Consider the following 17,499-nt stretch of genomic DNA (forward strand, 5'->3'; position numbering starts at 1 on the left):
CTATAAAACAGTTCACTTTAACATATGCCACAAAGAAAACTTAAAGGGAAAGGAAAGTCACAATTAAACTTGCAGGTGTGATTTAACAACACTTTTAAATTAACTTATATTTTTAAATGTGGTTTGTTCTCTTGGTATCTCTTGTTGAAAAAAAATACGCATGTATCCTACCCTAGTGGGAGCTAGCTGCTGATTGGTGCCTGCACACATTTGTCTTTTGTGATTGGCTAACTAGATGTGTTCAGTAGCTGCCAGTAGTGCAATGCTGTTCCTTCACCAAAGGATAACAAGAGAATTAAGCAAATTTGATAATAGAAGTAAATTGGAAAGTTGTTGGAAATTGTATGTTCTATCTGAATCATGAAATAAATTTTGGGGGTTTCCTGTCCCTATAAAGACAGTCATTTTGCATCCTGAGCATAAGTGTAAGTTAAAAATGCCCACCACATGTCTAGAGTGCCCTGGAATGCCCACAACAAGCCCCTCAAGACACCTTTCATTCTATCCAGTGAGACGACCATAACAAACAGATGTGGATAGACCACTAAAGAGAGATGAAAACTCTGTAATTAACTCTCAAGTAAAGAACAGTAGAGGATATATTCTGCCCCATTAAAGAGAGATAAACCCCACATTTGTTTCTTTCATGATGCAGACAGAGCAACAATTTTAAACAGCTTTCCAATTTTCTTCTTCTTCTAATTTGTTTCATACTCTTGGTATTCTTTGTTAAAAAGCATACATAGGTAGACTCAAGAATAGCAATACACTAGCTAATTGGTGGCTATAATCATGCCTCTAGTTATGGGTTCACCTGGTGAATTCAGCGAGCTCCCAGTAGTACATTGCTGCTATAAATGAAAAAAATTTGATAAGAAAAATACATTGAAAAGATTTGGGGTTTTATGTCCCTTTATGTCCCTTTAAACTCAACAAATTCATATTAAAGAGCCTTATTTAAAGAGGCATGCAAAGCAACAATAACATTAATCTTTTTATGACTTTAATTTTTAAACAAAAATACAATTTACTGCTATTATCAAATGTTGTTTTGGTCTCTTTTATTGAAACCTAGCTTCTTTCCATGAAAGTATACTGGGGTAGGCTCAGAAGCATAATTGAGCACTTATATGGAGCACACTCCAGAGCCTACTTAGGGAAGGAGCTAAGTTTCAACAAAGGATACCAAGAGAAAGAAGTAAATTTGCTAATAGAAGTCAGCTTGATTTTTTTTTTTTTATTGTACACTCTATCTGAATAATAGAAATTTATTTTTGACTTCTATGTGCCTTTAAAATATTTTTAAAAATCCTAATCCAATCCATAGGCCTAATTCCAGCCCCTTTCAATCCATAAATGTAATCTCAACTCCCTAAACCTAACTTGAATGCTGCCCTAATCTCATTACCAAACTGTATAACCCCAAACCTTAACTCAAATCCCTATCCTGACCACTGACTCTTACCTTACTTGAGATCAAGATTGACAACCATAATATTTTTGCAACAGGATATAATAAGTATCAAGATTTCACTGTGCACAAGATCTGGACCTTTAACACCCTTGCATTGTGGTAAGCAATCTTTCAGTTTAGAGACTTTCAAAGACAATACCCAATGGTATGAAATCCTCATATAAATAATGTTCCCCATAAAGCTGGTGATCAAAAGATACTGGAATATATATTTTGCCATGTCATTTTATACTAGTGCCAGGGACTGTCAAGGATATCAGAAGATTTTTAGAAAACAGTGATACCACTCACACCTATAATAATACAAAGACTAGTGTTTGCAAATGTCAACTATTTGTATTTTGTAGGTACAGCAGACCTACATCCAGATGTTCTGAGGATGAGCCTCTTCTACACATAATGTATAGGATTTCTAAATACCAAATCAGATATCATAAAACACAAACAAACAGCTAGACTGGAATTTAGCCTGACATTTTTTCTCTATTTTCCAATAAATACAAAAAAGGTGAATCTTCTATTTCACTGTTCCCCTGTAATGACTGTATGCCACAATTCAGCCTCTTTGTTACACTGCTTGCATTATCTAAAAAATGTTAACAAAGATGACACTCAATCAAAACCCCTGTCTTCTTTCTGCTGACTCAAGTGATGCATGTGACCCCGTCGTGAGAAATAAATATGGGATTTTGAAAGGGTGACAGCTTTGCAAACAATTTGTAGCAACTCAAAGGTGCAGGTTTGCATTGTGATTGGCAGGTTTGCATTGCTGCATTAACCATGTAAGTCATTTACATTATTTTACATTTATTTTGTTAGTCAACAAGAAACTATAACTAGATTACAAACATCCTCTACCAAATAGTATTTTTTCTTTCTGGTCTAGAAGACCCCATTGCTGATACAAAATGGAATATACTGTAGACATTAGTAGGAAACTCCATTAAAAAATAAACATACTACAAGCCTTGTTCCATTTCTAAACCAATGCCCGACTGAGATGTTGCTTATATTTTACAGCCAGAGGAAGGATATATTTAATAACAACCTGCAGTGATTTGTGAGTCTTGACATAACTCAAGGGGGAAAAATGGGCTTATAAATATGCTGCATTTGTACTTGTCTATGTCATCATGTCCCTGATAATGTATATAGACCCTACAATTTCCAATAATATTAACCATCAAAAAACATTTGATTTCATTTCATTTTAAGTGTAAGTGCTGTAACATGTAACATATAAATTTAGCTTAATTCGTTACTAATTAAAAAAAAAACTACAGAAATATTTCCAATGTCTATGTGATTTTATAGACTATGATATAGCTTCTCAAAAATGAATTGGCTTCATACACAAATTGAACCATTTTTTTCCTCACTGGAAAATTATTTGACTGATTCATTAATCTAGACCACTATGCATCAAATTATTTGTGAAAAAATAGTATATATTCATTTACGTTACTTATTTACCAGAGTCATTTACTGTTAATAGGAAGCAGATATAAAGGTATTATTTAAATGTACAAATGGATTCAAGTCGTAATAAAAATATAAATATTTACACTGCTACATAGATCATATAAATTCTTATTCTTTAGATAGATAGATAGATAGATAGATAGATAGATAGATAAATGATAGATAGATAATAAATGATAGATAGATAATACATGATAGATAGACAAACTGATAGACATGGATAGACGGACGTGGACAGATAGACAGGCAGACAGATAGATAGATAGATAGATAGATAGATATAGACAGACAGAAAGATAGATAGTTAGTGATTGATTCTGTAGATAGATAGATAGATAGATAGATAGATAGATAGATAGATAGATAGATATGGATAGACACAAAGGCAGACAGATAGATACACAGACAGACTGACATAGACATCCAGATAGATAGATAGATAGATAGATAGATAGATAGATAGATAGATAGAAACAGACATATAGACATGGATAGACAGACATGGACAGAAAGATAGGCAGACAGACAGATAGATACACAGACAGATAGACATGGACAGACAGACAGACCGAGAGAGAGAGAGATAGAGGTAGGTAGGTAGGTAGGTAGGTAGGTAGATAGATATAGACAGACAGAAAGATAGATAGTTAAAGATTGATTCTGTAGCTAGATAGATAGATAGATAGATAGATAGATATGGATAGACACAAAGGCAGAAAGATAGATACACAGACAGACTGACATATACATACAGATAGATAGATAGATAGATAGATAGATAGATAGATAGAAACAGACATATAGACATGGATAAACAGACATGGACAGAAAGATAGGCAGGCAGACAGATAGATAGATACACAGACAGATAGACATAGATAGACGGACAGACAGACAGACCGAGAGACAGAGATAGAGAGAGATAGAGGTAGGTAGATAGATAGATAGATAGATAGATAGAAACAGACATATAGACATGGATAGACATACATGGACAGAAAGATAGGCAGGCAGACAGATAGATACACAGACAGATAGACATGGACAGACAGACAGACCAAGAGAGAGAGATAGAGGTAGGTAGATAGATAGATAGATAGATAGATAGATAATGTGTATACCTTTGTATAAATATATACAACCTTGTCTGAATGTTTGTTTGACATGAAGAAACACTACATTGAAGAAGAATGCATTATTTATATTAGTTTGTTTTACCTCAGCAAGCCGTGAATGCTTATGAACATTTTCTCCTTTGTGTACCGTTGGAGCAAGCTGCTGCAGAACCCCCCTGCTGCTGGTAAGTGCTCTTGTCAGGCGTGCTAATTTTCCCCAGCCTTGGAAAAACAAAATTGACATTACACACAGGGACAAAGCAATTGCTATAAATTATCTACCAATGTGTTAAATGGAAAATGTTTCAGCACCTTTGTATTTATGAACATTGATTAAACGCGATTAAATATAAATATTTAGGCTAAGCTTTAAAACAAAACAAACTTGAAATAAAACACAGATGAAACACATGCAGCAAACACAATGACATTACATCATAGCTTTATACATTGTATCTTATATTAATAATTAGCCATTGTTTTTACAGTTAGAACCAATTATAATATTAAAGGGACATCACACTCAAAATGGGATTTTCCGTTATAATTCAGGAGCGCATTCTGCAGACTTGAGCAGACTTAGGAGCCGATTTACTATCATGGATATGGATGGGAGGGCGGACAGCGCCTAAGACTAAATACCGGCTACACTATTAGGAAGACCCCCTATTAGGTCTAGGAGTAATAGCAGTGGAGGATAAATAGGAGCGCCTAGGGCTTAGGTATAAACAGGAATCACACTATGATTAAAAATACATTAATTTATTATACCATCTCAATATAAACAAAAATATTAAAATATTAAAATGAATACGACCATTGATTGGAACAAGTTATTTGGACCCTTGTTAGAGGATCTTAGCTTAATTGGATCAGTTTCTCTTCTGGTAGTAACAGATATAGAAATTAAAACAGGTGCTGTGCTTAATCGCAATAAGAAATTAAAACAATACTGTGCTTGATCACAATAATAAATTAGCTTAGTTACATAACATATAGTACATATAATTGTGACAAGATAGTGAAAATCGGTGATCAATGCTAATGTGGAAAACTGTGATCAAAAAATATTGTACCAAACAAAAAAGGGGTAGAAAAATTCAAAGATATTCAAAATAGTCAAAAAATCGAAAAATCAAAAATCAAAAGGTGAAAAAATGAAAAAATAAAAGACAAAACCGGTTTGTCAAAAAGGTGAATTATAAATATGGATATGTGCTTAAAAAGTTATGTGAAAAACTGTGTCACAATAGTAATAGTGATTCTAATCAATTCTACAATCAACCATAATACAGACTCCTATAAGGAAAAGAATCTCATATAATATGCTATAATATTGGCCCAAACAACAAATCAAAAAACAATATGGTAACAATATTCTCGTTACTAATATAGGTTAAACGGATTGCAATGTTGCTAGCAAAAACTTACAGATATGTCAATAAATTATTAAAAAATACAAAATATTAAATATAAAATATACAAAATATTAAAAAATACAGATTCTATAAAATGTCCAAGTGATAGGTCCAATTGGAAATAATCCAAACTGTGGGAAACTGTTGGAAGGGAATAAAAACAATATCCTTAGAGGCTGTCCTGATCCAGAATCCTAGTCTTTACAACATGGACCTGAAAACAAAAACAGAAAAAATCCTCACATAAAGGGCCTATAGGATAAAGTCTAATGGTAATCAAACTTATCCCAAAAGCCAAAAGTCCTGGTACTGATGAAGCCTCACAAATCTCCACGCGTTTCGGCCCTGCAGCGGAGCCTTTCTCAAGATATAATGAGGCTATGATATGACTAAACTTATATACCCCATGTTTGGTGAGTTTCTAAATCAAATTGCGGCAAATTTCGAATTCCGGCGGTAAAAATTGCCGCCAAACGCTTACCGCATCATTTCCCCGCTAAACCGGATATCCGTTTGCTAGATACTTCCGGTTGCATCATTTCCGGTAGCTGCGGCCGACTTCCGGTTTATTGTACTTCCGGCGGACGCGCTACCATTTTGGATGTTGGCAAAAAATTATTGGCAAAAAATTATGTTATCTGTTAACCGGCTGGATATTATATTCTATAGAGGAAAAAAGGGGGGTATGAAGATTGTTTCTATACTTAAATTTGAGCTAGATTTTAGGCTCATGGATACCAGGATACACAGGTTTCGGACACAATATTAATTACATCGATACACAGTATAGTGAAGGGCTTATAAAATACTATGCTTAAATGGATTACCAAATAGGAATATTTGTAGGTATCTGGGATCATAATAAAGTAATTGATGAAGGTAGGATAAATATAAAAACCTCAATTATAATTTAATCAGTATCAACCTCTCAATTATTCACACTAGTGGTTATTCAAGGGAGGCAAGAGAACAATTTAACAAATATTCTAGACAGTTAGATAGAACACAACCAATATCATTAGGATGTGGATTATCATACTTGTGGGGTATCTAACACCATGATCGACCTTTGTATACAGATTAAAATATATATCTGATGATAAAAACATTAGGTTCAATTCATATTTTATATTTTATAGAAGACTCGGGATTCGATAGCTTCATGATGATATGTGTGGCACTTTTGACTCAAAAACATGCGGTACTGGGTTCATATAACAAACCAATTTAAAGGGAATGTCAGTTTAAGGGGATAACTTTGGGATACCGGTGCGGGGGGATGCCTTTTGTGCTATTGGAATAGATGTACTATTTCAAAACTGGCATTATGTCCTTTTGGATAGATGCAGTCTAAGTTGAATATCCACTTCGATTCTATCTTCAACATTTTACTTTCCATATTCCCACCCCTCCAATCCTTATTTAGTTTACAAATCCCCATGTATCTGAAACTTTTGTTATTTCCCCCATGTATTTCTTTAAAATGTTTGTAGAGAGGCAAGTCTATTTTACCCCATTTTATCTGTAGTAAATGTTTGCGGATTCTATCCGACATATTGCAGACCACAACCGCATTCAATTGGGTAAACCACAAACTTGTCTGTACATCTGATGGTTTGTTTAACTTGGAATACTTCATTAGTTACTTTAGATTTCAGGCAGTTACTCTTGATACCATGTTGACATGCCTTACATAAGTGGCATGGATAGAAACCGCAGAGTTTCTTGCCTACAGCTCCTAAAGAATTATTCATATTAGTATAATATAGCATATTATTTTTTCATTTTTTCACCTTTTGATTTTTGATTTTTTCGATTTTTTGACTATTTTGAATATCTTTGAATTTTTCTACCCCTTTTTTGTTTGGTACAATATTTTTTGATCACAGTTTTCCACATTAGCATTGATCACCGATTTTCACTATCTTGTCACAATTATATGTACTATATGTTGTGTAACTAAGCTAAGTTAATTTATTATTGTGATCAAGCACAGTATTGTTTTAATTTCTTATTGCGATTAAGCACAGCACCTGTTTTAATTTCTATATCTGTTACTACCAGAAGAGAAACTGATCCAATTAAGCTAAGATCCTCTAACAAGGGTCCAAATAACTTGTTCCAATCAATGGTCGTATTCATTTTAATATTTTAATATTTTTGTTTATATTGAGATGGTATAATAAATTAATGTATTTTTAATCATAGTGTGATTCCTGTTTATACCTAAGCCCTAGGCGCTCCTATTTATCCTCCGATTTACTATCATGTCCACAGCACATCGATAAATGCCGACAGCGTATGCTGGTGAACTGATTGTGCAATGCCGCCCCCTTTAGATTCACGGCCAATCCGCCGATAGTGGCGGGTGTCAATGAGCCCAATCGTATAGGATCAGGCGGATTGAAGACCGCAGCCTCAGAGGCAGCAGACAAGTTATGGAGCAGCAGTCTTTAGATAGCTGCCTCATAACTACTGTTTTTGTCGAGCCTAAAGGCTCGCGCGTAAACAGGGGCATCAAGCTCCGAATAATTTGGCTCCTTACTCTGCAAGGTGCTACACAGTATTATTTGATGAGTTCAGGCACTCATTTACATATCTCTTATTGATCACAGCTTTTCACCTGGACAGTAAAAATGCATTCTGCAGACTTCAGCAAACTAACCCTGCAACATTCTACACAGTATTGCTTGATCAGTGCCGCCACCCATTTAGATTTCTCTATTATTGACCACAGCGATCCCCCTGGACTGTAAAGCAATGCACATTTTTCTTTTACAAAACAAATTTGAGATATTTTACATGTAGACCATTTGCAATGCAGTGCTTAATTGGTGATATAAACTACATAGATATAAAAATGACTTGATTGTCACAAGTACGAAGGCTTTCCCTTTGCATAACCTGTGATAAACGTTATGGTTAAAGCTTTGCCTCAGTCCTGTAACTTACAATAATACTGAATGTTGTGTTCTTGTTTGAAAGCTGCAAGACTTTGATAGTGAGCACTAAAGGCAGATCAAAGGGTCATATTAACATGTTCAGTGCAGCTTGCTTTAAAGAAATTTGGACACATCAAAGTGCTCTGATAACGAAACAGAAGTATATCGTTTTTAAAATAAACATGTTAAAAATGCTATGGAATCAAAGCATAGTAAAATGGAAGTTTACGCTGTGTAAAATACTTTATAATGTAATGTATTTCATAATGTAATGCTGGTTATGTATAATAACTTAGTCTTCAGCACATTAAAACTTAAAAAAATTGCAATACTAAAACTTCCAGTAAAGTATGTGCAGATGATTGCAGTTACCAACAGATGCTAAATTTACAACTGGGATGTGATTCAACACTTAGGGGCATATTTATCACCTCCGTATGGAGCTTGATGCCCCGTGTTTCCGGTGAGCCTTCAGGCTCAACCGGAAACAAAAGTTATGAAGCAGCAGTCTAAAGACCACTGCTCCATAACCTGTCCGCCTGCTCTGAGGCGGCGGACAGAAATCGACAGAAATCAACCCGATCAAATATAATCGGGTTGATTGACACCCCCTGCTAGCGGTCGCGAATCTGCAGGGGGCGGTATTGCACCAGCAGGTCACAATAACTGCTGGTGTAATGATAAATGCCGACAGCCTATGCTGTCAGCATTTATCGATGTGCAGCGGACATGATCCGTTATATCGGATCATGTCCGCTCGCACAATCATAAATATGCCCCATAGGGTTCAATTTGTCAGGCTGCAGAAAGATGAGCAAGCCTGTGATCGCAAGATAGGAAGCCTCCGTCCTTAGGCAGCATTGACGGGACCGAACATGTGACATGTAGGTTCCGTAACTGGAAACCTTGTCCACCTGCAAGTGCACAATATTTGTGCACTTCCACTTATATCATCTCATAGGAAAGTATTTCTGTTTTTAAAGTACCTTACATTTGTTATATATATACATATAGATATATAGAAATAGATATATATTGTTCTTTTAATTAATAATATAACATAAAAAGAACATGTGAAGAACATAGGAATTTGAAGTATTCCTAATTTACCTTTGGCTGAAGCACAATTGGTCCAGCACAGTGTCGGGTTAGCACACGTGTGATAATTGATAACTAATAGTTGTTTTTTTTTATAGAGTGCCCTATAGAAGTCTATGGGGAGAAGTTAGCTCGGTCTTGAGGTAAGTGCTCTTGAGTAATGCACGCTAACTTTTTAATACACACGCTTATCAGGACGTGCTAAAATGTTAACCTTAGCACAGTTACATGCAAGAAGAAAACAATGCAGCATGCCACTGGTAATATGGCCCTAAATTAGAAGGATTACAGCACAATGTCCCAATAAGATTAGATACAAGAAGCAAATTCCAGAGGAGGGGACATTTGTTGCCACCCCCTCAGTCACCAATCATAAAGCGTAATTCTCCATTTTTTTATATCAGAGACATAAATGAGATCCTGCACTGATCAAGTGATAAGAGTGCAGCATGTAGTAGGGTCAGAAAACTAATGTCTGAGTGATGTAGGTTTTTCTTTTAATGGCATAAATAAACATTTCATGGGAGGGGGTAATTTTGAGTTCCTTAATATCCCTTTAATCATGTAGGCCCTAGACAAGATCCTCTACTGGGGCCCAGAAAACTTGTAAAAAAAACACTGTTATAGCGACTTTATATAGCAGATACATATAGTAAAGTCTGAAGTTAAAAAGGTAAGACGTGAAGAAATGTTTTACATACGGCTAAAGTCCCTCTATACTGATGAAGCCCTAAGCTGGCTGCATTGTGGGTACTCTGGCACTGGTTCTTGGTAACATACAGATATCCAAGATACAAAAAACGTCACAACAGGGGGAACAAATATATCCAATGTATAAAAACAATTGATTTATAAAATTTAAATGATGGGTTATAATATTAGATTTAAGTTTTTTAATCTTAAATAGATATAGAACAAGATTTTTTTTATTAAGATATTTTTATGTTCCCCTATTTATTTATTTTTTAACAAGAAAGAGATAAAAAAAAAATTATTTTGCAAAAATATATTTTTGTTTTTTATTTTTGGCTCAAGGATTTAAATCCTTTTTTTTAAATGCAAAAATGTTGTAAAATATTTTAAATGGGTCTTATAAAATGCACGGGAAATGTTTGTAGGGAATTAACATTCATAAAAAAAATATTAAAAAGGAACAATTACAACTATGGGGTCCATCCGATAAAAATCGTCGCCCGCAAAAGCCGGCGACGCCAATATTTGCGCGGGTTTGGTATCACATATACGGCATAACCTAGAAGTTACGCGCGTATATTTCTGCCGTCGCCCGTAGTTTTTTGGGCCATAGGCAGGTATACCAAACCCGCGCAGTTTGGTATCCAATATGCAGCGTAAGGACTTACGTGGCGAAAATGGAGAAAACTTACTCCATTTTCACCTCGCCACAAAAAGCAGCCGTAAGAAGCCTTACGCTGACTATTGGAGCCCCGTAACTCCCTAAACTGGCTGCTAAAATAAACCTAACACCTAACGCATGCGCAATGTCTATCTCCCTGTCAACCGCGATCTTCTAAAATAAACCTAACACCTAACGCATGCGCAATGTCTATCTCCCTGTCAACCGCGATCTGCTAAAATAAACCTAACACCTAACGCATGCACAATGTCTATCTACCTGTCAACCGCGATCCCCCCCCCCCCCGAAATCCCTAATAAAGTTATTAACCCCTAAACCGCCGCTCCCGGACCCCGCCGCCATCTACATAAACTAACCCCCTACTGTGAGCCCCTAAAACCGCCGCCATCTACCTTATCTATCCCCTAATTAGAACCCCTTACACCGCTGTCATCTACCTTATCTATCCCCTAATCTGACCCCTTACACCGCCGCCACCTATATAAAAATTATTAACCCCTAATCTAATCCCCCTATACCGCCGCCAGCTATATTAATATTATTAACCCCTAATGTATGCCCCTTACACCGCCGCCATCTCTATTAAAATGATTAACCCCTTATTTAATCTACCTACCCCGCCGCCAGCTATGTTATCTATATTAACCCTAAGTATATTATAGTTAATATAGGTATTACATTATATATATTAACTATATTAACCCTAATTATATTAGGGTTAATATAGTTACTATAGTATTTATATTAACTATATTAACTCTATCTAACCCTAACACCCCTAACTAAATTTATATTAAATTAATCTAATTCATTTATAAACTAAAATATTCCTATTTAAATCTAAATACTTACCTATAAAATAAACCCTAAGATAGCTACAATATAATTAATAATTACATTGTAGCTATGTTAGGGTTAATATTTATTTTACAGGTAAATTGTTAATTATTTTAACTAGGTATAATAGCTATTAAATAGTTATTAACTATTTAATATCTACCTAGTTAAAATAATTACCCAATTACCTGTAAAATAAATCCTAACCTAAGTTACAAATACACCTACACTATCAATAAATTAATAAACTACAAACATCTATCTAAAAATACAATTAAATTAACTAAACTAAATTACAAAAAAAAAAACCACTAAATTACAAAAAATAAAAAAAGATTACAAGATTTTTAAGCTAATTACACCTATTCTAAGCCCCCTAATAAAATAATAAACCCCCAAAATAAAAAAAATTCCCTGCCCTATTCTAAATTAAACAAATTTCAAAGCTCTTTACCTTACCAGCCCTTAAAAGGGCCTTTTGTGGGGCATGCCCCAAAGAATTCAGCTCTTTTGCATACAAATACAATACCCCCCCCATTACAACCCACCACCCACATACCCCTATTCTAAAACCACCCAAACCCCCCTTAAAAAAGCCTAACACTACCCCCCTGAAGATCTCCCTACCTTGTCTTCACCACACCGGGCCGAACTCCTGATCCGATCCGGGCGATGTCTTCCTCCAAGCGGCAAAGAAGAATTCTTCCTCCGGCGATGTCTTCCTCCAAGCGGCAAAGAAGAATTCTTCCTCCGGCGATGTCTTCCTCCAAGCGGCAAATAAGAATTCTTCCTCCGGCGACGTCTTCCTCCAAGCGGCAGCAAAGTCTTCATTCTTCCGGCGGCATCTTCAATCTTCTTTCTTCGCTCCGCCGCCGCGGAGCATCCATCCCGGACGACTACTGAATTTGGAATGAGGTACCTTTAAATGACGTCATCCAAGATGGCGTCCGCCGAATTCCGATTGGCTGATAGGATTCTATCAGCCAATCGGAATTAAGTTAGAAAAATCTGATTGGCTGATTGAATCAGCCAATCAGATTCAAGTTCAATCCGATTGGCTGATCCAATCAGCCAATCAGATTGAGCTTGCATTCTATTGGCTGTTCCGCGTCCGGGATGGATGCTCCGCGGCGGCGGAGCGAAGAAAAAAGATTGAAGATGCCGCCGGAAGAATGAAGACTTTGCTGCCGCTTGGAGGAAGACGTCGCCGGAGGAAGAATTCTTCTTTGCCGCTTGGAGGAAGACATCGCCGGAGGAAGAATTCTTCTTTACCGCTTGGAGGAAGACATCGCCCGGATCGGATCAGGAGTTCGGCCCGGTGTGGTGAAGACAAGGTAGGGAGATCTTCAGGGGGGTAGTGTTAGGCTTTTTTAAGGGGGGTTTGGGTGGTTTTAGAATAGGGGTATGTGGGTGGTGGGTTCTAATGGGGGGGTATTGTATTTGTATGCAAAAGAGCTGAATTCTTTGGGGCATGCCCCACAAAAGGCCCTTTTAAGGGCTGGTAAGGTAAAGAGCTTTGAAATTTGTTTAATTTAGAATAGGGCAGGGAATTTTTTTTATTTTGGGGGTTTATTATTTTATTAGGGGGCTTAGAATAGGTGTAATTAGCTTAAAAATCTTGTAATCTTTTTTTATTTTTTGTAATTTAGTGTTTGTTTTTTTTTGTAATTTAGTTTAGTTAATTTAATTGTATTTTTAGATAGATGTTTGTAGTTTATTAATTTATTGATAGTGTAGGTGTATTTGTAACTTAGGTTAGGATTTATTTTACAGGTAATTGGGTAATTATTTTAACTAGGTAGATATTAAATAGTTAATAACTATTTAATAGCTATTATACCTAGTTAAAATAGTTAACAATTTACCTGTAAAATAAATATTAACCCTAACATAGCTACAATGTAATCATTAATTATATTGTAGCTATCTTAGGGTTTATTTTATAGGTAAGTATTTAGATTTAAATAGGAATATTTTAGTTTATAAATGAATTAGATTAATTTAATATAAATTTAGTTAGGGGTGTTAGGGTTAGATAGAGTTAATATAGTTAATATAAATACTATAGTAACTATATTAACTATATTAACCCTAATATAATTAGGGTTAATATAGTTAATATATATAATGTAATACCTATATTAACTATAATATACTTAGGGTTAATATAGATAATATAGCTGGCGGCGGGGTAGGTAGATTAAATAAGGGGTTAATCATTTTAATAGAGATGGCGGCGGTGTAAGGGGCTTACATTAGGGGTTAATAATTTTAATATAGATGGCGGCGGTGTTAGGGGCTCACTTTAGGGGGTTATAGATATAATATAGCTGGCGGCGGGGTACGGGAGCGGCGGTTTAGGGGTTAATAACTTTATTAGGTTGCGGCGGGGTACGGGAGCGGCGGTTTAGGGGTTAATAGCTTTTTTATTGTTAGGCTAGTGAGGGGGGATAGCGGATAGAGGGTTAGACGTGTCGGGCTATGTTAGGGAGGCGTGTTAGACTTGTCGGGCTATGTTAGGGAGGCGTGTTAGACAGTGTGGGTGTTTTAGACTTTAGTCAGGTTTTATAGGCGCCGGCAGTTTCTAACGTGCCGCAAGTCACTGGCGACGCCAGAAATTTGTACTTGCGCAGATTTCTGGACATCGCTGGTTTGTCAGACTTACGGCACGTTAGCATCTGACGGCGACTTATATGGGATAGCTCGAGTTGCGAGCTGAAACTGCGGGTGACGCCGGTTCCCTCGCTTGCGCCGCAAACTGCGATCTATATCGGATCGCGCCCTATGTATCCAAGGTTTAAAACAAGTGTATTATGAAATTGAAACAATGGTCTGTCAAATAAGATTTAAATTATCTCATTTAAACAGATATTAAAAAATACCTCTACATTTTTCATCTAGAAAGACTGATTATTAGATTTTTGCAAAAAATGTATTTTTAGTACTTTTTTCTTATTATTTTTATTTACTTTTGGTTCAAGGATTAAAGATTTTCCAGACTTTAACTCTGTTGTAAAATGTATATATATTTTATTTTTTATGCACAGGTTTCTTATGTTTTATATTGAACATTTCCAACGGCAGAAATATAATAACTAGCAAATCTTATTAACTTTGCTTGACAGTGTTTGTCAAATTAAATTAAAGTACATTTAAAAAGTAATGATTGAGTAAGATAATGTTTATTCAGACAAGTTCTGAAAATAACACATATCACATTTCCAAAAAAAGCAAATACAATTTATTCAGATTACCAGTGAAAACAAGACAATTTTAATTTGTACCAGTTTGAGTCTTTAACATCTTTTATACATCATTCATGACATTTTATTGCCTAATAATGTTCTAAGCTTGTATTGGATAAGGAGACAAAATTCTGTATTTTTTGTTTTTTTAACATTAGGTGATAACACCAATATTCCTCTGAAAATAATCACTTCACCTCTAATGGAGTTAATCAAAAGCAAACGCATTATAAAGAAAATTGCATAATTTAGTCTGCGAACAAATTAGTTTGCACAGGAATTAATCTGCCTTTTGAAACCATATACTGTATTATAGCACTCACAAAAAAGAATAAGTAATCTCATATTAAAGGGACATGAAACACCTTTTTTTCTTTCATGATTCAGGTAGAGAATACTATTTAAAGAAAGTTTCTAATTTACGTCTGTATTAAATTTACTTTGTTGCCATGGTATTCTGAGTTGAAGTGAATACCTACGTCTAGTTTCCATAGCTGATGCAAATTGTGAAACCTGGTGTTAACATAAAATATCTCCATAGACTTTAAAGGAGATATGTTTGGTTATCACCAGTTTAAACAGTTTAAAACAGCAATGGAAACTAGGCCCTGGGTTGGGAGCATGCACTTATCTAGATAGCTATACGGAAGCAGTTTTGCAAAAATGTTTTTGAGAACTAGGTGGCAGCAGTTTGCACAATGTATACAATTGTTAAAAACAGTGTTTCAAAACTGCTACAGTGCTACAGACACATGCACGCCCTGAGCCTTCTTACCTCCTTTTCAACAAAGGATGCCAAGAGAACAAAGTAAATTTGATAATAGAAGTACTTTGGAAAGTTGCTTAAAATTGTATGTTCTATCTAAATCATGAAAGATAAAAATGGGGTTTATGTACCATTAAATGAGTAGTTGCTGGTCAGATAAAATTACTTTTAATAAATAAGTCAATAAATAGTTACAAGAAGGTTGCCATACTGGTCCTGGGCATAATCAGTATAGAAACATCAGTTCTCCATAGAATATGTACAAATTTGTAAAGACTTAATAGATTAGACTGTTAGCATATACTGTAAGGCAAGGTTGTCCAACCTAATGCTATAAAGAGCCATGTTTCTGCCACCCCCAGTTTCCCAAACAGTTAATATGCATCTGAGCCAAGCAACATCCACTGGAGTCTCACACCACTAAAATGTGGATAAAAAGTGTGTGGATGTGTAATACTCGACTGAAGCTTTTTACTATCATCCCATAGTACTCATCCTTGCTGCTGATAGCCAGAGTCAGGAAAAACATAATCCTTTGCTGTTTCGTTCTTTCCTCTTTGGTGCAATGCAAAGTATATTTTTTCTGGAATCTGGGGGGATATATTGGTTTGTTGCTCTTTTGCAAACATAACCATTTCATACCACCTAACATTTACTGGGAGCAGTAGGCTGGGGAGGGGGGGGGGTTATCAGAGGCCATTAGGTGAATCAAGCAGTCTCATGATTGGATTAGGTTGCAATCCAGGGGAATTAATGTGGTAGAAGTAATGGCAAAACACATTTTGAAGGATGGTGGTACAGTTGGGAGTTTTGCCAATGCCATACATTTTCCTAAACATAATCATGTACCATTTTTTTTTATTTATGTTTAGATTTTTTATTGATGTTCATTTTGATTAAAATAATGTATAATGGGGTTTTTTCACCATCCCAGAAAGGGGAAAAAAACCTGTAAAAAGAAAACTCTGATGAAGATCTTACACATCAAATAAATACTGATGATAACAAAATTCCACAATGTTTTCATGTATTGTACATTGATAAATAAATCTGCTGTTGATATTCATTTTATCAGAATAAGTAATAAATCTAAATGACAGAGCTATCTTGTGGGTAAATCAATTCCAATTACTTTGTAACACTAACATTTAGTGCCTGCATTATTTAGTTTTTGTTTTATTTTCATGAATATAAATACTGTATTGTTTAAAAAAAAAATCTTTATTGGCAAATGGTGCATTTATTCATCTCTTGGGGGTGTTGAATCAGACTATACATTTTCTCTGCTTTCATTTGTAATTAGTTAAGACATAAATCTGGTCGACAGTGAATATATTTCAGGAATCTGCTGAATAAGTTACATGCCAATAAAAAAATAAATATTTACACAAATTAATTATCCCAAACCAATGGAATGCTAGCTGCAAGCTGATGGATCTATAACTTTTAAGATGGCCACAGTTTCACCTCTCAAGTTTAACTGGATGACAAAGATGGTCACAACATGTTACTATGCTGCACATTTTAACCCCTGTCTGGCAGCCAATGGGCTGAAATACTAATGTTCATTTAAATGAACACTAAAGTCAAAATTAAACTTTAATTATTCAGATTGAGCACACAATTTTAAACAACTTTCCAATTTACTTCCATTATCTAAATGTGCACACTTTCTGAAGCATCAGCTCCTACTGAGCATGTGCAAGAATTCACAGAATATACGTATATGCATTTTGTGATTGGCTGA

General features: G+C 35.3%; 1 protein-coding gene across 1 annotated transcript in view; it reads right to left on the minus strand.

Moving 5' to 3' along the window:
* KCNH1 (potassium voltage-gated channel subfamily H member 1) overlaps positions 1–17,499 on the minus strand; it is an 867,393-nt gene that overhangs the window by 750,958 nt on the left and 98,936 nt on the right. The window contains exon 5 of the mRNA XM_053712386.1: positions 4,175–4,293. Coding sequence (XP_053568361.1) covers positions 4,175–4,293 — 119 coding nt within the window. The remainder of the gene's footprint in view (positions 1–4,174; positions 4,294–17,499) is intronic.

Source organism: Bombina bombina, chromosome 4 (genome assembly GCF_027579735.1).
Source record: "Bombina bombina isolate aBomBom1 chromosome 4, aBomBom1.pri, whole genome shotgun sequence".
NCBI lineage: Eukaryota > Metazoa > Chordata > Amphibia > Anura > Bombinatoridae > Bombina > Bombina bombina.